Below are 27,844 nucleotides of genomic sequence, written 5' to 3'. Positions count from 1 at the left end.
ATCAGGGATATTGGCCTGTGGTTCTCTTTTTTTACTGGGTCTCTGTCTGGTTTAGGAATCAAAGTAATACTGGCTTCATAGAATGAGTCTGGAAGTTTTCCTTCCCTTTCTATTTCTTGGAATAGCTTGAGAAGGATAGGTATTATCTCTGCTTTAAACGTCTGGTCGAACTCCCCTGGGAAGCCATCTGGTCCTGGACTCTTATTTGTTGGGGAGATTTTAGATGACTGATTGAATTTCTTTGCCGGTTATGGGTCTGTTCAAGCTTTCTATTTCCTCCTGATTGAGTTTTGGAAGAGTGTGGGTGTTTAGGAATTTGTCCATTTCTTCCAGGTTGTCCAGTTTGTTGGCATATAAGTTTTCATAGTATTCCCTGATAATTGCTTGTATCTCTGAGGGATTGGTTGTAATAATTCCATTTTCTTTCATGATTTTATCTGTTTGGGTCATCTCCCTGTTCTTTTTGAGAAGCCTGGCTAGAGGTTTATCAATTTTGTTTATTTTTTCAAAAAACCAACTCTTGGTTTCGTTGATGTGCTCTACAGTTTTTTTAGATTCTATATTGTTTATTTCTGCTCTGATCTTTATTATTTCTCTTCTGCTGCTGGGTTTAGGCTGTCTTTGCTGTTCTGCTTCTCTTTCCTTTAGGTGTGCTGTTAGATTTTGTATTTGGGATTTTTCTTGTTTCTTGAGATAGGCCTGGATTGCAATGTATTTTCCTCTCAGGACTGCCTTCGCTGCATCCCAAAGCGTTTGGATTGTTGTATTTTCATTTTCCTTTGTTTCCATATATTTTTAAATTTCTTCTCTAATTGCGTGGTTGACCCACTCATTCTTTAGTAGGGTGTTCTTTAACCTGCATGCTTTTGGAGGTTTTCCAGACTTTTTCCTGTGGTTGATTTCAAGCTTTCATCTGAAAGTATGCATGGTATGATCTCCAATCTTGTATAGTTATGAAGGGCTGTTTTGTGACCCAGTATGTGATCTGTGTTGGAGAATGTTCCGTGTGCACTCTAGAAGAAAGCATATTCTGTTGCTTTGGGATGCAGAGTTCTAAACATATCTGTCACGTCCATCTGATCCAATGTATCATTCAGGGCCCTTGTTTCTTTATTGACCGTGTGTCTAGACGATCTATCCATTTCTGTAATTGGAGTGTTAAAGTCCCCTGCAATTACCACATTCTTGTCAATAACATTGCTTATGTGTGAGTAATTGTTTTATATATTTGGGGGCTCCCATATTTGGCACATAGACATTTATAAGTGTTAGGTCTTCCTGATGGATAGACCCTGTAATTATTATATAATGCCATTCTTTATCTCTTGTTATAGCCTTTAATTTAAAGTCTAGCTTGTCTGATACAAGTACAGCCATTCCAGCTTTCTTTTGACTTACAGTAGAATGATAAATAGTTCTCTATCCCCTCACTCTCAATCTGAAGGTGTCCTCAGGTCTAAAATGAGTCTCTTGTAGACAGCAAATAGATGGGTCTTGTTTTTTTTATCCATTCTGATACCCTATGTCTTTTGGTTGGCACATTTAGTCCATGTAGGTTCAGTGTTATTATAGAAAGATACGGGTTTAGAGTCATTGTGATGTCTGTAGGTTTCATGCTTGTAGCGATGTCTCTGGTACTTTGTCTCACAGGATCCCCTTTAGGATCTCTTGTAGGGCTGGTTTAGTGGTGACGAATTCCTTCAGTTTTTGTTTGTTTGGGAAGACCTTTATCTCTCCTTCTATTCTAAATGTGTCAGACTTGCTGGATAAAGGATTCTTGACTGCATATTTTTTCTTTTCATCACATGGAAGATTTCCTGCCATTCCTTTCTGGCCTGCCAGGTTTCAGTAGAGAGATCGGTCACGAGTCTTATAGGTCTCCCTTTATGTGTTAGAGCACGTTTATCCCTAGCTGCTTTCAGAATTTTCTCTTTATCCTTGTATTTTGCCAGTTTCACTATGATATGTCGAGCAGAAGGTCGATTCAAGTTACATCTGAAGGGAGTTCTCTGTGCCTGTTGGATTTTAATGCCTTTTTCCTTCCCCACATCAGGGAGGTTCTCAGCTATGATTTCTTCAAGTACACCTTTAGCACCTTTCCGTCTCTCTTCCTCCTCTGGAATACCAATTATGTGTAGATTATTTCTCTTTAGTGCATCACTTAGTTCTCTAATTTTCCCCTCATACTCCTGGATTTTTTTATCTCTCTTTTTCTCAGCTTCTTCTTTTTCCATAATTTTATCTTCTAGTTCACCTATTCTCTCCTCTGCCTCTTCCATCCAAGCCGTGGTCATTTCCATTTTATTTTGCAGCTCATTGATAGCATTTTTTAGCTCCTCCTGACTGTTCCTTAGTCCCTTGATCTCTGTAGCAATAGATTCTCTACTGTCCTCTATACTGTTTTAAGCCCAGCGAATAATTTTATGACTGTTATTCTAAAATCACTTTCTGTTATATTGTTTAAATCCTTTTTGATCAGTTCATTAGCTGTTGTTATTTCCGGGAGATTTTTTTGAGGAGATCTTCCGTTTTGTCATTTTGGATAGTCCCTGGAGTGGTGCGGAACTGCAGGGCACTTCCCCTGTGCTGTCTTGAATAACTTGGGTTGGTGGGTGGGGCCGCAGTCAGACCTGATGTCTGCCCCCAGCCCACCCCTGGGGCCACAGTCAGACTTGTGTGTACTTTCTCTTCCCCTCTCCTAGGGGCGGGATTCACTGTGGGGTGGTGTGGCCTGTCTGGGCTACTTGCACATTGCCAGCCTTGTGGTACTGGGGATCTGGCGTATTAGCTGGGGTGAATGGGCAAGGTGCACGGGGGCGGGAGGGGCAGGCTCAGCTTGCTTCTCCTTCCGTGATCCGCTTGGGGGGGGCCCTTCGGCAACGGTAGGGAGTCAGACCCGCCGGAGGGATGGATCCGCAGAAGCACAGTGTTGGGTGTTTGCGCGGTGCCAGCAAGTTCCCTGGCAGGAACTGGTTTCCTTTGGGATTTTGGCTGGGGGATGGGCGAGGGAGATGGCTCTGGTGAGCGCCTTTGTTCCCCACGAAACTGAGCTCTGTCGTCCGGGGCTCAACAACTCTCCCTCCCATTGTTCTCCAGCCTTCCCATTCTCTGAGCGGAGCTGTTAACTTATAACCTTCCAGATATTCAAGTCCCGCTTGCTTTCAGAACACACTCCGTCCGGCTCCTCCTCTCTTGCCAGCCAGACTCGGGGTCTCTGGTTGGCCAGCAGGCTCCCCCTCCGCCCCGGCTCCCTCCCGCCAGTCCATGTATCCTCTCCGCCCTGCCTACCCTCTTCCGTGGGCCTCTCATCTGCGCTTGGCTCTGGAGAAATTGTTCTAGTAGTCTTCTGGCATTTCTGGGTTATTTAGGCAGGTGTAGGTGGAATCTAAGTGATCAGCAGGACGCAGTGAGCCCAGCGTCCTCCTACTTTGCCATGTTCCTCCTAGTCGAGGATAATGTTTTTAAATGTGTAGACTAAACCTTGTTTTATTCTTAAAAACAATGCTTAAGATTACAGGAGAAAACAATCCGAAAGCATGGGTAACCAAGTCAAACGGAGATGCTGGAAGTGTCCATAATCTCTTGCTCTGTGCCAGCAAAGGCTAGATGGGAAGTAGTGTTCTCCCAAGGCAGGGCCAACATCTGTTGTTGCCTGAGTTGTTAATTTTAGCCATTCTAACAGATGTGAAGTAGTATCTCATTTTGGTTTTGATTTGTATTTCCCTGGTTATGAGTGATGTTGAACATCTTTTCATGTGTCTGTTGGTCATCTGGATGTCTTCTTTGGTAAAGTGTCTAGTCTGTGTTTTCTGCCCATTTCTTCACTGGATTATTTGGTTTTGGGCGTTGAATTTGATAACTTCTTCATAGATTTTGGATACTATCCCTTTATCCAATATGTCATTTCAAAGTATCCTCTCCCATTCCGTAGGCTGCCTTTTAGTTTTGTTGATTGTTTCCATTGCTGTGTAGAAGCTTTTTATCTTGATGAAGTCCCAATAGTTCATGTTTGCTTTTGTTTCCTTTGCCTCTGGTGATTTGTCTGGTAAGAAGTTGCGGCAGCCAAAGTCAAAGACGTTTCTGCCTGTGTTCTCTAGGATTTTGATAGTTTCCTATCTCACATTTAGGTCTTTCATCCATTTTGAATTTATTTTTGTAAGAAAGTGGTCCAGTTTCATTCTTCTGCATGTCACTGTCTATAGAGTTTTCCCAGCACCATTTGTTGAAGAAACTGGTTTGTTTTTTTTTTCCATTGGATCGTCTTTCCTGCTTTGTTGAAGATTAATTGACCACATAGTTCTGGGTCCATTTCTGGGTTGTCATTCTGTTCCATTGATCACTGTGTCTCTTTTTACACCAGTACCACACTGTTTGATGACCATAGCTTTGTAATACAGCTTGAAGTCCAGATGCCTCCAGCTTTGCTTTTCTTTTTCAGGATTGCTTTGCCTATTGTGGGTCGTTTGTGGTTCCATACAAACTTTAGTATTGTTTGTTCTAGCTCTGCTAAATGCTGTTGTATTTTGATAGGGGTTGCATTAAATGTGTAGATTGGTTTTGGTAGTATAGACTTTTATATTTTAACAATATTTTATTATAATATTTTATTATAATGTAAAATATTATATATTTTCTTTTATGTTTTAACAATATTTGTTCTTCCATGAGCATGGAATGTTTTTCCATTTCTTTATGTCCTCTTTAATTTCTTTGATAAGTGTTCTATAGTTTTCAGAGTACAGATCTTTACCTCTTTGGTTAGGTTAATTCCTAGGTATCTTAAGGTTTTTGGTACTGTTGTAAATGGGATTGATTCCTTGATTTCTCTTTCTGCCACTTTGTTATTGGTGTATAGAAATGCAACTGAGTTTTGTATGTTGATTTTAAATCCTGCAGCTTTGCTGAATTCATGTATTAGTTCTAGCAATTTTCTGGTGGAGTCTATCGGGTTTTATACATACAGTATCATTTTGTCTACAAATAGTGACAGTTTGACATCTTCCGTGCTGATTTGAATGCCTTTTATGCCTTTTTGTTGTCTGAATGCTTAGGTTAGGACTTGCAGTACTATTTTAAATAACAATGGTGAGAATGGACATCCTTGTTTTATACCTGATGTAAGGGAAAGGCTCTCAGTTTTTCCCCATTGAGGATGAGTTTAGCTGTGGGTCTTTTGTGTATGGCCTTTATGATGTTGAGGTATATTCCTTCCATCCTTACTTTGTTTATGGTTTTTATCAAGAATGCACGCTGTGTTTTGTCAAATGCTTTTTTTGCATCTATTGAGAGGATCATGTGGTTCCTATTCTTTCTTTTATTAAAGTGGTGTATCACGTGATTGATTTACAACTATGAACCAGCCCTGCAGCCCAGGTATAAATCCCACTTGATCATGGTCAGCAATTCTTTTGATATACTGTTGAATTTGATTTGCTAGTATCTTGTTGAGAATTTTCATGTTCATCAGGGACATTGGTCTGTAATTCTCCTTTTTATGGGGTGTTTGGCTGGTTTTGGAATCAAGGTAATGCTGGCCTTGTAGAATGAGTCTGGAAGTTTTCCTTCCATTTCTGGTTGGTTTTTTTGTTGTTGTTGTTTTGTTTTTTGTTTTTTTTGGAACAGTTTGAGAAGAATAGGTATTAACTCTTTAATTGTCTAGTAGAATTCCCTGGGAATCCATCCAGCCCAAGACTCTTATGTCCTTGGGAGATTTTTGATTACTAATTCAAATTCTTTGCTGATTATAGGTCTCTTCAATTTTTTTTTCTTCCTGTTTCAGTTTTGGTATTTTGTATGTTTCTAGGATTTTGTTCATTTCTTACAGAATACCCAGTTTGTTGGCATATAATTTTTCATAATTTTCTCTTGTAATTGTTTGTATATCTATAGTGTTGGTTGTGATCTCTTCTCTTTTATTCTTGATTTTATTTATTTTGGCCCTCTTTTCTTTTTGATAAGTCTGGCTAAGGATTTATCAATTTTATTAATTCTTTCAAAGAGCCAGCTCTTACTTTGGTGATGTGTTCTACTGGGACTTTTTATTTTTGTTTCTATATTGTTTATTTCTTTTCTGATATTTATTATTTCCCTTCTTCTGCTGGTTTTAGGCTTTATTTGCTGTTCCTTTTCTAACTCCTTTAGGTATCAGGTGTGGTTGTGTATTTGAGACTTTTCTTGCTTCTTGAAGTAGGCCTGTATTGCCATATACTGCCCTCTTATGGCTGCCTTTGCTGCATCCCAAACGTTTTGGACCACCATGTTTTCATTTGCTTCCATGTACTTTTTTTTTTAATATATATTTTTAAACATTTATTCATTTTTGAGAGAGAGAGTGTGAGAGGGGAGGGGCAGAGAGCAAGGGAGACAGAATCTGAAGCAGGCTTCAGGCTCTGAACTGTGGGCACAGAGCCCAACACAGGGCTCAAACCCACGAACTGTGAGATCATGACCTGAGCTGAAGTTGGATGCTCAACTGACTGAGCCACCCAGGCACCCCATGCTTCCATGTACTTTTTAAATTTCTTCTCTAATTTTCTGGTTTACGATTTATTCTTTAGTAAGCTGTTCTTTGACCTCCATGTATTTGAGGACTTTCTAAATTTTTTCTTGTGGTTGACTTCAAATTTCATAGTCTTGTGATCTGAAAATATGCATGGTATGATCTCAATCTTTTTGTACCTGTTGAGGGCTCATTTGTGACCCAGTATTTGGTCTGTTCTGGAGGATGTTCATGTGACATTGAAAAGAATGTATATTCTGCTGCTTTAGGATGAAATGCTTTGCATATATCTGTTAAGTCCTTTTGGTCCAGTACGTCATTGAAAGCCACTGTGTATTGTTGATTTTTTTGCTTAGATAGTCTGTCTGTTGCTATAAGTAGAGTGTTAAAGTCCCCTACTGTACTGTGTTATTGTCACTGAGTTTCTTTATGTTTGTAATTAATTGATTTATATATTTGGGTTCTTCTAAGTTGAGGGCATAAATTTTACAATTGTTAGATCTTGATGGATAGACCTCGTAATTATGATATAGTGCCCTTTTTCATGTTACAGTCTTCGGTTTAAAATCTAGTTTGTTGATATAAGTAAGTATGGCTAGTCCAGCTTTCTTTTGATGTCCATTAGATGGTTCTCCATCCCCTCACTTTCAATCTGCTTGTGTCTTTAGGTCTAAAATGAGTCTCTGGTGGGCAGCATTGTGTGTGATAGGTCTTGTTCTTTTTATCTTTTCTAATATCCTATGTCTTTTGATTGGAGCATTTAGTTTATTTACATGCAGAGTGGTTATTGAACGATATGAATGTAATGCCATTTGTTACCTATAAAGTTGGTGTTTCTTTTTTTTTTTTTTAACGTTTATTTATTTTTGCGACAGAGAGAGACTGAGCATCAACGGGGGAGGGTCAGAGAGAGAGGGAGACACAGAATCTGAAACAGGCTCCAGGCTCTGAGCCGCCAGCACAGAGCCTGACGCGGGGCTTGAACTCACGAACTGCGAGATCATGACCTGAGCCGAAGTCGGACGCTTAACCGACTGAGCCACCCCAGCGCCCCTAAAGTTGGTGTTTCTGATGATGATCTCTGGTCCTTTCAATCTTTGTTGCTTTTGGTATTTTTATCCCCAAAGAGTACCCTTTAATTTTTCTTGAGGTCTGGTTTAGTGGTCACGAACTCCTTTATATTTTTGTTTGTCTGGGATACTCTTTATCTCTCCTATTCTGAATGATAGCCTTGCTGGATAAAGTATTCTTGGCTGCATATTTTTCACATTCAGCTCATTGAATATATCCTTCAAGTCTCTTTAGCCTATTAAGTTTCTGTGGATAGATCTTCTGTGAATCTGGTCTGTCTTCCCTTGTAGGTTAAGAACTTTTTTTCCCTTGCTGCTTTCAGGATTCTTTCTTTGTGTATTTTGGTCTTGTATTTTGTGATGGTCATTTTTATTGAATTTAATGGGAGTTCTTGCACTTCTTGACTTTTGATGTGTATTGTCCTTCCCCATATTAGGGAAGTTTGCAGCACTAATTTGCTGAAATAAATCCTCTTTTTTCCTCTCTTCTTCTAGGACTCCTGTGATACAAATGTGATACAAATGCTTTAAAGAGTTGCTGAGTTCCCTAAGTCTACCATCGTGATCCAATACCTTTGTTGCCCTCTTATTTTTTGCTTCATTGTTCTCTATAATTCTGTCTTCTGTATCACTGATTCATTCCTCTACTTCATACATCCTTATTGTCATGTCATCCAGTTGGGTTTGCAACTTAGTTATAGTATTTTTAATTTTAGCCCGAGATTTTTTTTTTTTTTTAATCTCTGCAGTAAAGGATTCTCTAGTATCTTCTATGCTTTTTTCAAGCCCAGCTAGTTAGTATCCTTATAATCGTTGTTTTAAATTATGGTTCAGATATCTTATGTCTGTAATGATTGAATCCCCAACTGTGACTTTTTCCTTTTCTTTCTTTTGGATGGATTCCTCTGTCTTGTCATTTTCTTTAGGTCACTGTTTTTTTGTGTGTGATTATTAGGAAAGCCTGTTCTATTCCTGCTCCTGAGAGTAATGGCTATATTAAGAAGAGACCAACAAAAGGGGTATCCTATATGCAGTTTGTTGTTGTATTTTGGCTTTTCCTACCCTCAGGCTGGTCCTCTGTAGAGTGTCTCCTTGCTTGCAATAGGGGGTGTTTGGACATTGTCCACTGTGTGGTAGTTTTTGTCTAGGTCTGTAGGTGTGTTTTGATCTGCTTTTTAAAAGATGTGGGATCAAAAAAAAAAATGAAGCTAGACCTTATTTCTCCTAAATTGAAGCTTTGAAGCACTCTGTCAGTAAACTCTGTGCATGAGGGGATGCACTGGGTTTGGGGGAGAAGCCTGCTGCGCTGATTTTCAGGTGGTCTTGCCCTAGTAGAGATGCACCTGCAGGGCACAGTGGGATGGAGCTTGTTGTAAGCAGCTCTGGTCTCCACTGAGGAGGCTGTTTAGCTCATTGAATTTGGTCAGTACTGATGGGGGAGAGCAAGAAAGTGATGTTGCCAGCTCTCTTCTCCTGGGAGCAAGGAGTTCGCCCCACCACTCCTCAAGAAGTCATTGTAGAAGAGCAAAGAATCCCTCTCTACTGTTCCCAGCTTCTGTCAGATCCCTGCCTTCACCTTGTCTGAGTCCCAACTGTCTGCCTTCCAGGCAGCACAGTACTCTTATGTTTTATCTCTGCCATGTGGCTGGGTTTCAGAACTCCAAATTTTAGGGAACTGTGTAGCCCGCACCAATGCTGATGCTTTGGGAGAGGGTCTTGCTATGCTTTTGCCATTTACCAGTTTGTCCCAGGAAAGCAGTTGCATGACCACACAGTGGTTGAGAGTTTATGGTGAAGTGCAGCAAAAAGCTGGCACCAAGACTTGATACCTTCAGCCTGTGTCTTTGTTCCTATGCTAGGGAATAGGGCAACACATTGGCACCATCAGTTCTTTTGTCCCGGGAGAGTCCATGCCACCACTCCCAAATGAACTCCCAGGAAGGGGAACTGTTTCTCCCAGTTGGACCCAGGGGATATTCAGATCATGCTTCCTACTCCTGTATCTCCTTCCTCCTTCCTTCCCCACTGGGGCACTGCTAAGCCTGCCAGATACAACCCAGCGATGGTAGGGTCTTCTGAAACTTCAGACTTTGAGCTCCACTGCTCATAAAAACTAATAGTCAGCCCCTCTCTTTTTCCCAGTCACTGGTGTTGGGGGAGAGTTTTTCTTGTGCAGTCCCCTGCCTGTTGCTTCACTCTTTCTCTCTCATTCAGGCACACCTCCATGATCAGGGCTCCCTCCTCTCTGCAGCACTCACAGTTCTTTTCTCCTCCACAACAATTGTCTGTAGCTCCTACCTTCCACGAGGTGGTCATTTTTCTTCTTGTAGATGTGAAGTTTTATTCTCTCAGTCCTCAAATCAATTTCTTAGGTGTTCAGAATGATTTGATATTTATCTAGCTATGTTCAAGGGATGAGGTAAGCTTAGGGCCCCCCTACTCCTGTACCATCCTCCTCCCATAATTTTAGTTGTTAAGGCTACCTAATAATAGCCAGCTTATTTCCCAATTGTGTAACTTTTTTATAACTTTACAAAAGTTTATAAAAACTTCTTTATAACTTTTTTTATATGGTTAAAAGTTAACTCTGTCAAGTTAATACAAACAAAAACTTTCTAGGAACGGAATTACCATGTCAAAGGATTTAAATATCTTTATAGTTCTTATATACATCATACTACTTTTAGAAAGCACTACCCTGTGCTTTTGTTTAGTACACATGTTTAAATTTTTTTCATTTACTTTGAAATTGATACACATCCTAAGTTGAAGAATTTTACTTTGGATGAAGAAATGTCAGAAGACTCAGTGTCAAGTTATATATTTATTTCATCATCTGAAGAAAATAATGGTACATCTAATGAGATACTTTGTAGCCATTTGCCTTGTTGATTAAAGATTAATATGACACCAAATATTTAGTATTTAATGGTACTTTCTACTTTAACAATAGTATAATTTGTTAAACTTTCTTTAGGCTTCGGGAGCAGGAAAGAAAAGAAGCAGAAGAAGCTAGTCAAAAGGAAATGGAAGAATGGGAAAGAAAACTCCTAGCTCAAGCAGCTCCAACTTGTATGGAGACTATGTGGGAAATTCCAGCTATTGGTCATTTTCTTTGTTTAGCCCAACAAATTCTAAATTTGCCAGAAATAGTCTTTTACGAATTGGAACGTTGTCTTCTGATGCCTCAGTGTAATGCTTTTCTTTCTAAAATAATGACTTCTCTGTTAAGTCCACCTCATCGCAGACCTACCTTACATCGAAGACCTACTTTGCCTTATAGGACCTGGGAAGCAGCACTGAGACAGAAAGTACAGCAGTGGTATACTGCTGTAGGACAGACTGAAAATCCTGATAACTGTGCTGAAAAGCTTGGGTTATGTCCTCAGTTTTTTAAAGTTCTTGGAGAAGTTAATCCATTGGAAGAAAAACCTTTTCATGAACTACCTTTTTACCAAAAAGTATGGTTACTTAAGGGTCTTTGTGACTTTGTGTATGAAACACAAAAAGAAGTTCAAGATGCTGTACTTGGACAGCCTATTCATGAATGCAGGGAAGTTATCTTGGGTTACGATTATTTGGAGAATGCTTATGTGCATTTTCCACAGTTCTGTGGTGCAGATGTACGGATTTATAAACAGAGACCTTTTCAAGCCCCAGAATTTCCAGTTCCACCCATTAAAATACAAAGAGTACCTCGGATTAAACTGGAGAAATTGAAATGTGACTATGTTAGTACGAGTAATGGAGAACATAGGTGTAGTATAGGCCTCTCCTCTGCCTTCAAGAAAGAGCAGGAAACTAATTTTGATACAACTTGGGGCTCTGCTAAGATGAACTTGGATAATCATGACATCCCTGTTGAAATGGAAGTGAAATCCAGCTGTGAAATTAGAATTTGCAGGCCCTGTGAAATTAAAAAAACTGATTGTTATAAAGAAAATTTAGGGGAACCAGGGAGTCCAGGGGAAGTTACTGGCTTTGGAGAGCCTCTTAGTCCAGGTGAAATAAGGTTTATAGAAAATCAAGAAAAATATGGTGAAGCTTCCAGAGTAAAGCCTGAACCCAGTCCATTAAAAGAAAATGCTCTAAAATCTTGCCAAATACATGTAAATGGAAGTCACAGTGATCATCCAGAATTTAACTGCCACAAAGTTGTAAGAGACATTCTATTAGAGCAGTCACTGCAGAGTCACAAGAAAATCAAACTAACTAAAATGAGGGCAAAAAAGAAGAAAAAGAAAAAAAAGAAATTGAAAGATGTTTTAAATGAAAACTTACAGAGAAAGCGTGAAAGTCTTCATTCTCTTGCATTCAAATCTTACAAACCTGAGATCCAGAATAAGTTATTGATCATCAAAAAGAAAGCAAAACACAAGAAGCACAAATCTGGTAAGCTAACACAAATGGATGAGAATTACATTTAAGCATACTTCATGTTGTTCTTGCAATTAGGCATGAGAGGCACTGATTAACAGAATGAAAAGTGTGTGTGTGTGTGTGTGTGTGTGTGTGTGTGTGTGTTTAAGAGATCAAGTTTTATATTCTTCCACTGATTAAAACTCAGAGCAGAAGAGGTTTTGTATACTCAACAGAAAAAAATACTGTCACAGTACATTTTAATTTAATTTTCAGTTGAAGATCTTTGGACATAATGTTTTTACATTTCTCTGGACCAGATTCTTGATAAATAATGCTTCCCATCATTTTTGAGAAGTGTTTTTCTCCCCAGGCTAAGACCAGTACAGCAAATGGAAAAAGCACTGATATCAGGAGATACCATTCCCAATACTATATAGAGTACATAGCAACTTAAACCAAGGCAAGTCAGATTATCTTTATGGGTGTTGTTTTTTTCCCACATCATATATTTTTTAGCACTCTATTTTCAGTATATATTTTCATACCCAGAAAAAATGTGAAATGCAAGGAAAAACATTGCATCAACTAATAGGACATGAAGCATATTTTGTAAGAAGATTTGCACATTTGTCTTACATCAAATTTGAATACCCCATGTATTTGTTGCAAGTCTATTTAAAGAATAACAAAAAATTCTGTAAATAAAATCTTCGGTGGTTGGTTGCACTATCTTTTCATTACTCAGGTGTTTTTGCTTTTTCTATTGTTTGCCTTTTAATCTGTTTCTGTGTCTTGTTTGTCAAGAAGATAGGTGAGAAAAAGCAGATGTTGAACTCCACTTATTATAAAATTTGCCTGGTTGGGAAAAACTTGAATTGTTTACTAAAATGAGTTGTGGTTTATTGTCATTATTTGTGGATTTCCATTTTTTATATCTTCCCTCAGTAACAAAGATAATTAGGATTTGACAATAATTTGATAATGAGTTGGTAAATGAGAGAGTGAAGTTTGTTTAGTTGATATACTTGCTGTTACTTAAATGAATACAGTTAAGTATATTTTAAAATGTGTATGTAATATATCATTGATAAGGAAGCATAAAATTTACTATTAAGAACAGGCTTAATTTGATGAACTGATAATTGCAAAGTTGAACCACTACACTGGCCAGATGATGAAAAACTACAATTTTTTAAAGTAACTTTCAGAAATAAGCCTTTTAAATTTTGTAATAATCCACATATTTAGGCTATATAAGTTTAGTTTGATTTGGCACGTTTTCCTCTCAAAAATATTAATTAGTAGTTTAAGTTGGAAATATTTTTTCCAGTGCTAAAGTATGTAATACTGTTTTATTAGTACTGTTGTCACCTGAAACCTTTTATTGTTTATTTATGACCTACTATTCATGTGTGCAAAGGTAATTGTGACTTATGGGGGTAGATACTGATGTAGCTCCTATACAGGCTTTACCAATAGCAGAGTAAAAATATTAACTGTAAGGATTACTTTTAAATTTTTTTTTTCAACGTTTATTTATTTTGGGGACAGAGAGAGACAGAGCATGAACGGGGGAGGGGCAGAGAGAGAGGGAGACACAGAATCAGAAACAGGCTCCAGGCTCTGAGCCATCAGCCCAGAGCCTGACGCGGGGCTCAAACTCACGGACCGCGAGATCGTGACCTGGCTGAAGTCGGACGCTTAACCGACTGCGCCACCCAGGCGCCCCTGTAAGGATTACTTTTAAATGTATTTTTATGGTAAACAATTAAAGTGTTGCCACATTTTTTAAATGGTAGTTCAGAATATTTGTAGATCAGAGGGAATATTTGTGGGGGTGTCATGTCCAGTTGTCCAGGTGAATAAAAAAAAAAAAGAAGCAAATTCAGCAAGTACTTATGTACCCTCTCTGAGCATCTTTAGGTGGGTATAGACAGCTTACAGCGATGAAATAGAAGAAAATAATGCACTAGCCTATATACTAATTTTATATTCAGAGCAAATTTAGGAGGTTAGTCTTCAGTAACAAAAATACTTGGATCTGGCAAATACAGTTTCTCTCTCCCTTGATAGTTCTGTGTAAGCATATGCCCACTCTTTCTTTATAAGATACTAAACTCCTTTCTGTTATAACAGCAGTACATAAAATGATATTAAAAATTTTTTTTATTAAGTTTATTTATTTTGAGAGAGAGGGACAGAGAGAGTGAGCAAGCCTGGGGCAGAGAGAGGGAGAGAGAGAGAATCCCAAGCAAGCTCTGTGCTGTCAGCACAGAGCCCGATGTGGGGCTCAAACTCATGAACCATGAGATCATGACCTGAGCCAAAACCGACTGAGCCATGCCTTTTAAAAAATTTTTTTAATTAAATTTATTTGTTTGTTTGTTTGTTTATTTATTTAGAGAGGGAGCTGGGGAGGGGCAGAGAGAGTGAGAGAGGAAATCCCAAACAGGCTCCCTGCTGTCATGATGGAGCCCTATGCAGGGCTCAAACTCACAAACCGTGAGATCATGACTTGAGCTGAAACCAAGAGTCGGAGGCTTAACTGATGGAGCCACCTAGGCACATAATAACAACAACAACAACAACGACAACAACAGAACATTTGTTTTACATCATTTTCAGTACACTTGTCTTCCTGAGGCTTTGCCCTGGGCTCCTTTATTAGTTATGAGGCATTGTAGCCTTTTATAGTCAGTTTTGGGCATACTCTAATCCAGTGTTTTCTCTTTCACTATTTTTAAAAGGGAGCTCCATGGTGACATGTTTGGAAAATGTGGAAATGCTCCTCTTCTAGATTCACATTGTGCATTAGTACAGGTCCACAATGCATTTTACAAAACTCTTGTATCAGATATGTTTTGGAATTCAGAAATCATCAGATTATAGAAGGATATTATGATATATATGTTTATTAAATAACATCCCCAGTTGAGTTTGGTGTAGCCCCTGTAATTACACACATAGTTTTTACAGAAAGATATGTGAATGGGTTAAATGAGATGAAAACTATAAAGAACTTTAGAACAGTTCATGTCATGTTTATTTTTAAAAGGTTAGTTTTGAGAACTTTTTGAACTTCAGAATTGTGGAAAAGTGATTTGGGGCCTTTATTTTAAGGACTCTGGGAAGTCTTGAAGAAAAAAAACTGTTTAGTTTTGTTTAACCTAGTATTTTTAAGTTTACTTGAACACAGAGATTTTTTTTTCAAGTAATAGCATTCTGTAGAATAGGCTTTGGGATAAAGTGTGTCATCCATGAGCGTTCACTTAGGATAGAGTAAATTCTACATGTGGTTAATGTGGTCCATTTTATGTTGATTATACAGGCTTTAATTTTTGGTGGACTCTCTAAATTTAGCAGGTGGGAGATAATTTTTAGTAGAAGGTGCAAAGACAAATTGGTTGAGAATGATTTGATAATTTTAGGGAACTCTGGGGCAGTTTTGCAACTTTTAAGCATTTTTATCTATTTTTTAGAATTGGAGTTTGCTTTCTGCTTTTTAATTGAATTCATTTTTAGTTATTTAAGCCTTTCCTTACTCTTAGAAATATTATAGAATAGAAAAACGTTGGAATATCCCCAGTTGTGCATGCTTATAGCATCAGATACTTCTCCTTTATAATACTTATAACATTTATTTATAATGGTTGCATTTATTTCTTTGTAAATTATTTTGATGATTGTCTTCCCTGTATTTTATAACATTCTTGGGGACAGAAGGTTAGCACAGCGACGAACACATTGTGTAGGAATCTGTCGAATAAATAAATGAACACACATAATATAGTTTACTCAGCTATAAGTAAGATTAGCTCCTTAAAATGTATCTTTTATATCCTTTTCAAGGCCTATATATTTTTGAATTAGCATTGTACTATCCATACCATTTTACAATCTGTTTTTTCCTTGCGTAACAGTGCACTGTGAACTTCTGTGTGATCAATAGATCTTTGCACCATCATTTTGTTATGTGTATTTTGTAGTTATTTTTCCAACCTCCTTATTAGACATTTTGGTTGTTTTCAATAGTATTCTGTTATAGATTTTGTGGAGTAGAGTTGGCTGAAATAAAATAGGTTTTAAAAACTAGAGGACTTTTTATAAAACCTGAAAAAAATGGGCAAAAATTATTAAAGATACATTAATTGTTACAAAAAGCTTATGGTGTTTTAAGTTACTCATTTTAGCCAATTTGGTTTGGAGGGTTTTTCCCTCTTCTCACATGTTCATTATTTTCAACGAAATCATTTTGTGTTAGCTCCTCTGAACTGATTAAAATAAATAAGACAAGTGGTGGTGTTATTCTTTTATAAGTGAATAAACTAAGGCTCAAAGTGGTAAACAATTCATTTTAATAATTGTTAAGTATATAATAGAGTAAAAGGTCAAGTCGAGAGTAAATCAGTCAGTGTTTGCTATAGTTGTCTTGGAAGGTTTTGCAGAGGATATAAGACTTTGAAGAATAGTGGGGATTGGATGGATGAACAGTGGTTAGTAATGTGAATAAAAGCATGAGGGTATAATTAAGCTGGTGTCACTGAAAACACAGAGAAAAACATAAGGAAAAAGGTGAAAAGTTGAGGTTTTAGAAGCTATTTGAATGATGAGACTGTGCCAGTTATGGGCGATCTCTTTCTGGACAGGTGGTGCTGTTTTAAATAATTGCATCAAGTGCCTAGTGCAAGGAAATGACCTTACAATAAGAGATAATGTGTAAAAAGCAATAAGCTCCTTTATAGGGAATAACTAAAAAAAGCAGTGTAATCTACAATATTTGGTTACATCCAGACCCATTATTGTGAAAAAGTTTTACAGTTTTTTGTTGTTGTTGTTGTTGTTGAAAACCCAAAGATCCTAACTATGTGTGTCTGTATGGGGAAAATTTTAGAGGACCAACTCAAGATGCCAAGATATAAGAGAGTGAAAGGATCGATAGAGTATTTTGTCCTTTTATTCTAATGCTGTGTACTCATAAGTGCTAACTGTATGCCAGGCACTGTTTTAAGCCTTTATATATATTTTCTCATTTGATTTTCATAAAAACTCCATTAAATGGTATTATTATTCCTCATTATATAGATTCTATAGATTAAAAAAACTGAGGCACAGAGATGTTTATTAACTTGTCCAAGGTTACATAGCTAATAAGTGGCAGGATTAGGAGAAAGGATCTTGCAGAATAGTTAGGACCATTAAAGAGTTATAAAAGAAACTGGCAGGGTTTTCATGAAGGGGTTGAAGGTAAGTTTAAGAAGAGGAAATTTCTAAATCCAGATAGAGAATGACTGACTATATGACTTTTCTTTCACATTGACAGAAGAAAATAATGTTTTGAGAGAGATGTTACAATAAGTAGCAGAATTTGACAGCTGATTCAGTATTTTAAGCTAAAGGAGAAAAAAATCATTGTTTAGCAGTTATTGAATTATATGATAGTGGTAAAAAGTTACCAGTATGATGAGAAATTTGCTAATAGGCAAGAAGAATGGAAAGAAAATCAGCTGTTTTGTTAAGGTTAAATTGCTTACTTAAGAGATACAACACTCCAGAAACTTGTATAGACTAAATATTTGCTTAGGACATGAACATTTAGTACATAAAAAGTCAAATTTAGACTCTGGTTCTGTGACTTCACATTCCAGCCACTTCCCAGATTTCTATTTAATAATATAAATGCCCTTGGCCTTTTTTTTTTTTTTTTAACAGTGATTAATGTCTTTTTTTTTTTTTTAACAGTGATTAATGTCTTAGTATCCATTCATTTGTTACGATTCCTAAAATGTAAGCACTGAGAAACTAGCGAATGTGTTAGGATAGTTTTTTTTTTTTAATGTCTATTTTTGAGAGAAAGAGTGCAGGTGGGCAAACACGAGCTGGGGAGGGGCAGAGAGAGAGGGAGACACAGAATCCAAAGCAGGCTCCAGGTTCTGAGCTGTCAGCACAGAGCCTGATGCGGGCTCAAACCCAGGAACTGTGAGATCATGACCTGAACCGAAATCAGACGCCCAACCAACTGAGCCACCCAGGTGCTCCAGGATAATTTTTAACATAAGAAGGCCAAATCTAGGAGGGCTTTGAAATAGAAGTCTCTGAATAGTTCAAGGGGCCAAAGAATGAAGACAGTCAGGTAAGGCAGATAAAGGAGAAGGGAAAGATGGAGAATAAGAGACAGGAAAGAGGAGTTGGATTGGGGATAATAATCACCTGCATTTTGCTAGTTAAGAGGTATATCTCCATGTTCTGGAAGACTAGAGTTTTGTGCCTAAGTTATAAAATATATTTTTAGTTACATTGTTTTCTCTCAAGTTGGGCTTCCTTTACTATAGCTGTTCTCAGCATAGTTTTAAAAAGCTTCCTTAGGCCACACTTGAATACTAATTACTAGGCCATTTTAAGTTTTCCTTCTCTATTTTGCAGGTACAAGTTGACACTCATTTTTTGCTCATGTGTGTATTTTAGGCCCAATAATTGTGTCAAAATTCTGTATATGCTTTAAAGTGATTCTGACTTTAGCACAGCCCCAGATCTGAAAATTGTATTCTGTTTTATGGGACGAGATGATTTAGGGCTGGGGGGGTGGGGTGGGGGTTGGTAAAGACCTGGTGTATCATCAAGTGAGTGGTGGAAGAATGGAAGCCCACTAGGGGGCAGTATGTACCTTGCCCTATATGTATCTTGCCCTGGAACAAAAGCAGATTACCAAATAAAGCCTGTGTGGTTTTGTAGTATCCATGCTACATTTTAAAAGTGGTATAATAAAAAGGAAGAGTCAGTTTTTACTGAAGAATGAAGGAAAATTTGTATTCAAATTTTTATGAGGATATAGTCTGAAGATACTAATAGTGAATATGTGAATCTTATAATCCTAATCAAAAAAGGAATGCTCTGAAATCAGTCAGAAGCAAATTACATTCCTGCAGAAAATTTGAAAGAATGCAATATTTTATCATAAAAAGCACACAACTTTGAAGTGAGTCAGATGTAGTGCAAATATATGTCCAGTGCACATTAGCTATAAGTCCTCCATCAGTTTATTTGCCTGTTGATAGCCAGTTTTTTTATCAGTGAAAAATGAGGTAAGACATACCTTGATGTAATCATTACAAAGATTAATTGGAATAGTGAATGCATAGTACTTAACATGGTGCCTGGCATGTGGTAGGAATCAGTAAATGGTAACTGATTTTCAAGAGGTAGAATTATATAATGGAAAGAACTTGGACTTTGGAGTTAGAATCCCTGGCTGTGGTGCTTGCTTACAGTGTAACACTTGAATAAGTTAAGTAACCTTTGATTTTCAGTTATCCTACATTAAAATGAGGTGTTGCCTACCTTGAGGGGTTGTTTTGAGTATTAATTGAGATAATTTATATAAATTATCTTGCTAAGTGTCTGACATAATAGGTTCTCAATAAAAATTAGTGTTCTTACTACCACTCCTAGGTCATGTTGTGAAACTCTTTGGTAAATTGCGTAAATTATCTAGTTATTGCCAGTGCTTTCTTTATTTAAAAGTGGACTCAGAGAGACCTTAAGAGTTATAAACAGTTACCTGCCTCCCTTTTCCTATCTCCAGACCGGTGAAATTTCTGATTAAAATTAGGATTTTTCTATTTAAGGATCATTTCTCATAACTTCTTGTATGAAAAATGCTGTAAATAAAAAACGAATAATGTGACTTCTGTCATCAATAATTCAGCCTAGTAAGGATGAGAAACCTATAAATGGATCATTACAATACTGTATGATGTGTTACATAAATATTGTAGGAAGTAGAGTGGTAGCACAGAGGATATATGAGCAAGAACTAAGATGAAAGAATAAGTTAATAAAAGAATTTGAAGAAGGTAAAATGATAATATTTGTTTAGACACTTATCATAATGGCTTAGCTAAGGGAGATAATAACAACTAACATTGATCACTTAACCATGTGCCTAACAGTAGTCTGAGTTTTTTTTACGTTTTAATTCTCAATAAGAAAGTAGGTAATAGCATCTCTGTTTTATAGATAAACTGCACAAGGAAATAAAGCAATTTGTAGCTAGTAGGTGGTTAGAACTGGTATTCAAACCCAGGTAGTTTAGTTCCAAAACTCAAGCTTAAAACCACAACAGAATACTACTTCCATTTATTTAATCTACATTTAGGTATCCTAATCATATAGTGAAAGGAAATACCCAGTAACCACTTCAGCTGCTTAATCCATTAAAATAAGCATGGCTGCTAGAGTGAACTTGAGCATTTAGTACCCAAATTTAGTGCTTATGTGGCAACAATATAAACTTTATTGGAAGTATCAAGGGTGACCTCTGTTGTGCTTACAAATGAATGCAAAATCAAATGATATTTATTTACTCATTTATTTTCACATGGTTTTTAAAAAGCTAATTAGAACAGTGCTGGGGCTGGGGTGCGGGTGGGGGGATAAGGAAGGATTTCATTTCCTTCAAATTGTTTTTATAGCTTTCCCAAAATTCGTGAGGCCATTAAATCTTTTCCTATGAACTTTAAAAAATGTAGTTTATAGAAGAAAGGCATTCTTGTGTCCAGACTCATGAGTCCCTTTGAGAGGTACCTATTGCATCCAATTAGAAATCAGTTATTCTAGCTGTGTTATAGAGATACCAAGAGTTGAATCACTTCTTCCTGAATACTGGTTAAGCAAACCACGCATTTGCCTATTTTTGTGGAAGTTTAGTTCCCGTATAGATTCTGTGTAAGCACGGAAACAAGTAACAGTGATAAGAAAAGAAATAAATGTTAGGTTATTTTAATTAAAAACAAATGTCAAGTGACAGCAGGCTGATACTTATTAGAACAGGACAGTGAAATCCATGTGAACTTCAGCAACTCAAAATTTGTAGTAGTTCAAGCATAGTATATGTGCATTTTACTGAGTCAAAAGTTAGAAATGATAAAATGATAGTTCTGTGATATGGTTGTAAAGGAATACAGAAGAAAATACAATTATATTTAAATTAGAATTGTGCCTACAAGTTGAATAAAATGTTGCAATCAAATGAACTCTTTGCATGGAAGCAGATCATATCTATATAGGAAAATGTTCAGAAAGGGATTATGTAAAAAAATAGTAACTTTTAAGCTGATTTTAACTTACAAATGATTGTGAACTAAAATTAACTTTTAAGTGTTTCTGATTAATTTTTATTCCCTTATATAGATTATCAGCTCCTGGAGGACAGGATTTCCATTTTATAATTCTTTATTATTCCCATAAATTGTAAAGTGCCCTGTATCTCATGTTTGTTAAATAATTAACAACCAGTTTATTAACTGATTTTGCTAAATGCAAATGTAGACAAAACACTTTAACATGTTCCTTTCTAAAAACAGAGGCTATATGCATGTATGTATCTCTGTTATGTTAAATACAGAGTAGATACATTTCAATCTGTGCTAATGAGTTGGATTTCTTTAAGAATGTGGATTTATTTTTCGTAGTGATTTCTGATTGCATAAATGACTAGATGCACTTTTTAAAGGGAGATTTTTACCTTTTTTTAAAGTGATTATTGAATCTGCCAAAGGCAGCCTCTTAGGTGATAAAGAGATAAAGAGATAGAAAGACCTTGTTTCCTAAGCTGCTGAGAGGATTTTCACATTAGATTGGTTTAAGACCATAGTCTTCAGAGTATAGTTTTATGCAAGTTCCTGACTATGGAAGTCATTGTTAAAAGGTAAGATTTTTTTGTCTTATAAAATTTCATTTTAAGTTGTGAATTAGATTTTTAACTGAGCAGTAGTAATGTGCCTTTTTTTTTTTTTTGCCAAATCTTATTACAGTAAGTTCTGATACTGTGAAATTCATCAGAGATTTTGATAGTTTAGTTCATGTGTAAAGAAAACAGCATTTGTTAATATACTTGTTACAGGTAGTTATAGTTTAATGTTTGCTTTTACTACGGCTTGTTTTGATTCATCACTTTTATTTGACTCACTAGAAGCCATCTGTTAGTTATATTTTAACTTTCAAGGTTCTATGTAATTTGGTTCTTGTTAATGAAGTGCTATAAACAGTATTATGAAGCTTTTCTCTTTTAATCTTGAAAGGAAAAAAATCCATATCTAAAAAAGCAATCACAAAGAAGAGGAAAACTGTTACAAAGTCACCCACTGTACCAGAATTTCAGGTAAATGTTTCAATTTTGTCTCAACATTTTTAGTTTAACTTTTTTAGTGTTTATATTGTTCCTCAAGAGATTGGCTGAATTCCACTGTAACACCCATACTTTAAATGAAGTGTTTCCAACTATGACTTTTTTCCCTTTAAGTGCAAGGCATGGATGGCTAAGATTTAATCTAGTATTTCAAATTTTTTTACCTCTATTTTTGTCTCTTTGATAGTCAAAAATCTCTGGTTTTTTCTTATGTTATTCTACTTTGTAGAAGTAGTTTAATAGAATATATACTATATATTATAATATAAATGTTTAATATATGATAGCAAATGTGTACATGAGAGTCTTCCAAGAACAAATCATAATTTGTAAACAATTTGTAAATAGGTAATTTATTTTCACTTATTTGGGCACTGTGGAAATAGTAGACTTATTAACTTAAAAACAAATCTTTTAACTCTTAACTATATATGAACTTCAGAGAGAATATTAAGTAACATTTAATTGAATGGTCTTTACACATTTTTGCAAAAAGAAATAACTATATTTACTGCCAGATTATTATGTGAAGAATTTTTCATTTGTAGCTGGTACTAGAATCAGCAGAGAATTTCACCCTAAATAATACTTTTATTTTCAATCTAATAAAAGATGTTTTTTCATTCAAATGACTCTTCTTTTAAAATATCTTTGTCCAGTCCAGTTCTAACAATACTTAATTGCCAAAAAATAAAAATGGTGTTAAAATAAATTTCTGTCAGTCTCAAGTCAAGAAGAAAACAAAGAACAATAACTATGAAAATATTGGTAATATGTAATGTGAGTTTAATAGTTACATATATCCAAAAATGTAAACACATTTATTTTTCAGTAAAAATCTTATTTTTAGAAGTGTTTTTATGGAAGTTACTAATTGGTAAAAATACAATTTTAAATGAACAGTGAAAGAAAATAGGCATTTTCTTTTAGTATTTTAGGATAGAATATATTTTTTTAAATGTTTATCTAGTTTTTTTGAGAGAGAGATGGAGAGAGAATTCCAAGCAGGCTTCACACAATTAGAGCAGAGCCCGATGCAGGGCTCGAACCCATGAAACTGTGAGATCATGACCTGAGCAAAAATCAAGAGTTGGACATTTTAACTAACTGAACCACCTAGGCACCCCTAGGATAGATATTTTTAATGACTTTCTTAGAATGAATTTCAAACATTTCTACATAATCTTTTTGTATAAAGTAACCTTGGTTACAGAATATTAAGTGAAAAATGTATATTTACTGTTTTACTTGGAGGCTTGTCTAACCATTGCTTATACCTGGTATTCAGTACTATAATATTGTCATTCTTCCATTGATGTCATACCAGCCTTTGCTATTTTTCCCACTGATTTTTTTCCCCTCAATCCCTTAAAATATTCATCCTGGGAATATAAGTCTCAGAACAGATCTGACCTGCTGTTGATGTTTGTTTCCATTCCTATCTTAGTGGATGGACTTTTATATGTAATAAGTGACATAGATAGCATAGTATTTTTAAAATTGCAAATGGTATTCATTAGTGAGGCATGAATTAATCTAGCAGATTATATGACCACCATTCCTTTTATAAGCCAACAGTTAAAATAGAAAAGAAATTATGAATGTGTCAAGTACAGTAAGGGTAATATCATTTCATGAAACTTTGGTTTTGGTCTTGTGTTTATTGTACTTGCTTGCACTGTAAAATATATTTTTGACCATGGGTAGAGCAAAAAATCTTGAAAAGCACAATACTAAGTGATGCTTTGTCAGTTACTGACCATTTGCTTACCACTCTCAGAAACTTAAGGTCAGAGTACATGTTTTGCCAAATTGAGCTGTTTAAAATAAATATTATATTAATTATGTTATGTTTTATTATGTTATATATAAATCCCCTTCCTGGTTCTTAAGGTGTCCTAGTGTGTGTGGGGGGGGGGGGGCGGGGGGCGGGCGCTAGGATGGGCAATAGGCTTATGAAAGCAGTGGATCTTATGCCTAGTTTATAATATGAATACCATGGTATTATCCCATGAAATTGATAGCTGTCTCCCAGGAAAAAGGTCATTTGCTTCAAATAAGCAAAGAACAGGAGATAAGACAGTATTAGTCACTAATAAACTTTGTTGTTACAGACAAAACCTATAGTTTTGCCTTTCAAAATAACTTTATGTAGAATTTTTTTTCTTTGAAGTTACCCACATGTAAGAAACTGATTATTATGTAATAAAGAAGTGAATTTATTTCTTTCCCAGAAGTTCTAGCAATATGTCATTTAGCACCTCAGATTCTGCAAATTATTCATTTTATCCAAGTTCTTTAAATATCCCATTTCTAGTATTAAACATAAAAATACTTTCTAAAATGGTTTCGCTGGGAGATTTTCTTCACCACATTTATTCTAAAATATTTTATTACTGAAAGTAATGAAGCTGTTAGTAGATAGAGATTGGATCCCTTTTGCAGAACCTGACTTAATTTGTATAAGGATTAGTCCATCTTTAAATAATGAAAAATGTGTCCAGGGATTAAATTGTAAAGTTTATTTCTTGATAAGTCCTAATGAACTAAAAAAGTAAATCCTGTTTTGACCTCAGCTACTTTTTTTTTTTTTAAGTTTATTTATTTATTTCGAGAGACAGAGACAGCATGAGTAGGGGAAGGGCAGAGAGAGAGGGAGACAGAGAATCCCAAGTAGGGTCTGCATCATTAGCGCAGAGCTGGCTGTGGGGCTTGAATTTACGAAACAGTGAGATCGTGACCTGAGCTGAAACCAAGAGTCAGATGCTTAACCGACTGGAGCCACCCAGGCACCCCGACCTCAACTACTTTTTAATTCGACGGTGTTTTTGTTGACTTTTTTAAATCTGGAAATTAACATTGCCTGTTTGCTTCATGTTTACTTATATTTACACCTAGTATCTATATCTCAGTTTAAACTTTTCTTAAGAAAAGAACTATCCTACCTTTATTTAAGGTATACACTATAGATATTCAAATAGTGGATTGGATTGATTTTTGTGTGTGTATTATATAGAGACTAACCACATCTGTGCCACTTGTTCCTAAGGGTTATGTCAGTGGTTCTCATACTTTAGATAGTATAAAAATAATGTGATACCTTTATTAAAAATGAAAATTCCTGGGTTTTATGCACCAAGATTTCATCCTTGATTCAGTGGATCTAGGTGGGTACCAGTAATGTGCATAATAGTTAAGCATGGATTCTGGAACCAGGCTATATAGGTTCTAATGCCAGCTTTACCACTAACTCTGTAACCTTAACCTCTTTGTGCTTTTCAATTCCTCATCTGTATAATGGGGTAACAATAGTACCTACTTATAGGGTTCTTGTGAGAATTAAATGAGAGAGTTAACTGTTTTATGTATTCTTTCTTATTTATTTTTTCAAATAAGCATGCCAGATTATTTAGACATAAGTACAGTGTTATGAGTAGGAAAATAAATCAAGAATTGGCTTAAAAGCATCTATTACTGACTTTTACCACATGAAGACTTTGCAATAAATCTCAGATTTGGTCATATTTTATAAATCATGAAATGTTATGATTAAGCCTACAAGAATTTGAAAAGTGAAAAACCAAGTAATATTTGCATCATTAGATTTAATCAGGGGAAAAATTTATGCTTACCCACTATAGGGTTATGGTGATTATATAGTTGGCTTATTGGGAAATTTTGGGGTTTTTTAATTTAGCAATAGGTGCAAAAAAATTAGGAAATATTTTTATTTTTAGTATTTAGCATGTTGGTGATTTAAACTTTTAAATCATATTGAACAATTGCTTATGACTTTACTAAATTGACTAAAATTTTATTTTGTCAGTTTTGTAATATAAGACTGTTAAACTAAAAAGTAAATATCAATTTTCTTAATGAAATTAATATTTGCCAAAGCCTTTTAATTTGTTTATTTGAGAGAGAAATCTAGTATGTGAATTCTCTTTTTGAACACAGTTATAACAGAGTCATAGGAAGCATTTTTAAAACAGTGTGTCAAGTCTCAGTAAAATTTTAAAATAATGTAAGAGCTTTAGTTGCCATGTCTTTGCTTTTCATTGGTAACCAAAATCTTTCACGTAATTTATACTTGATCCTGTTCTATATGTGTGGTTTATTCTAAAGGCTGGTTTATAGAGGAAATCCAGAATCCAGCTGCTGACTAGGACTTACATAGTGGTAGTATTTTTAAACATAAGCATAAACTCAGATCCTTAACATACCTGTGGAAAAGTTTAAAACTTTTTAAAATATAAAAAACTATAATTTTCACAGGTATGTTAATCATACTATATTTAACCAATGGAGAAACTAAAGGATATGAAATAAAGTAACAAATTGAGACCCTCAGTATAACAAATTGAAACCAAAATTAGAGTTCACCTGCTTCACTGTGTTAAGGATTATTTTGATTATATTATTTTATTTTGATTATATTATTTTAAATTGCTACCTCTTAAATATTTTTTTTTTAACGTTTTATTTTATTTTTTGGGACAGAGAGAGACAGAGCATGAACGGGGGAGGGGCAGAGAGAGAGGGAGACACAGAATCGGAAACAGGCTCCAGGCTCTGAGCCATCAGCCCAGAGCCCGACGCGGGGCTCGAACTCACGGACCGCGAGATCGTGACCTGGCTGAAGTCGGACACTTAACCGACTGCGCTACCCAGGCGCCCCAGCTTTTTCACTTTTAAAAGTATGGGTTTCACTTTCCTCTTAAAATTCGTTCAATTTTTAAATATTGTGCATTGAGAGAAACATGTCTCATTAATACAAATACTTTGTTAATCAGACTTATTTTTCACATCACATATGATATCCTATTTGCAGGTTTTGAAGCAGTCATTCTTGATAGTATGGTGATCATAAGAAATGAGAAGAAATTTTCTGTCCTCATATTTTAAGATGTTAACATAATTTTAGTTTATTTATTTTTAAAAGTTTATTTATTTTTGAGAGAGAGAGAGAGGCAGAGAAGGGGGGACAAAGGATCCGAAGCAGGCTCTGTGCTGATGCTTAACCAACTAAGCCACCCAGTCACCACATTATAATTTTAGTTTAAATACAATATGAAATTTGAATTTATACCATGAATTTAGTGTTTTGCTTACAATTTTTAGAATGAAGTGTAGGTTTGTTTTATTAGAATGGTAGTGAATGAGAGATCCAGTTTGGGCCTACTCATTTTGACTCCTGCATTGTTTTCCCTTTGCTGTTTAATGTGATTTATTATATTGCTTTAGTTTTGTATGCTGCCTTATGCTCTTTTTGGAACAAATAAAGAAAATACCTCTCATACCTATTGAGTTTATACCCAAAGGCATAATTTCTAGCTTGAAGTAATGATAAAGTAAGGAATGATTTATTATGTTGTTTTTCTGATATGTGATCATACCAGAATTCTTTTGATCTCTACTGGACCTCCCCTCCCCCGCTGTATATACACATTCCTACTTTCTGAGTTGAAGAGGAGACCGTTTAATATTTAACATTTAATAGAAATCAAAGCTTAGGGATAAATTAAACCTGAAACCATAATACATATTCAATTGTTATTAGATTTTTTTATTTTGTTTTGTTTGGAAAGATCCCTTAAAGAATATAATATAATATAGTAGGAAGTAGATGAGTCCTACGTTCTATGGTCTCTTCTACCAGTGTGTCATCTTAGGTTACCTCTGTTAGTTTTAATTAGTTTGTATGTGAACTGGAGATACACCTTTTTAGTC

General features: G+C 35.7%; 1 protein-coding gene across 2 annotated transcripts in view; it reads left to right on the top strand.

Moving 5' to 3' along the window:
• Nucleotides 1-27,844, top strand: part of KIAA2026 (KIAA2026 ortholog) — a 133,954-nt gene that overhangs the window by 49,500 nt on the left and 56,610 nt on the right. Inside the window, exons 3-4 of one of the 2 annotated variants that reach the window (XM_043565402.1) lie at nt 10,547-11,961; nt 22,008-22,087. In XM_043565402.1, coding sequence (XP_043421337.1) covers nt 10,547-11,961; nt 22,008-22,087 — 1,495 coding nt within the window. Of the gene's footprint in view, nt 1-8,008; nt 11,962-22,007; nt 22,088-27,844 lie in introns of those variants that run through there. The other variant, XM_043565400.1, reaches the window with a different exon arrangement.

The sequence above is a fragment of the Prionailurus bengalensis genome, chromosome D4 (assembly GCF_016509475.1).
Source record: "Prionailurus bengalensis isolate Pbe53 chromosome D4, Fcat_Pben_1.1_paternal_pri, whole genome shotgun sequence".
In the NCBI taxonomy this organism is placed as follows: Eukaryota; Metazoa; Chordata; class Mammalia; order Carnivora; family Felidae; genus Prionailurus; species Prionailurus bengalensis.
This window is presented reverse-complemented; position numbering and strand designations above follow the sequence as displayed.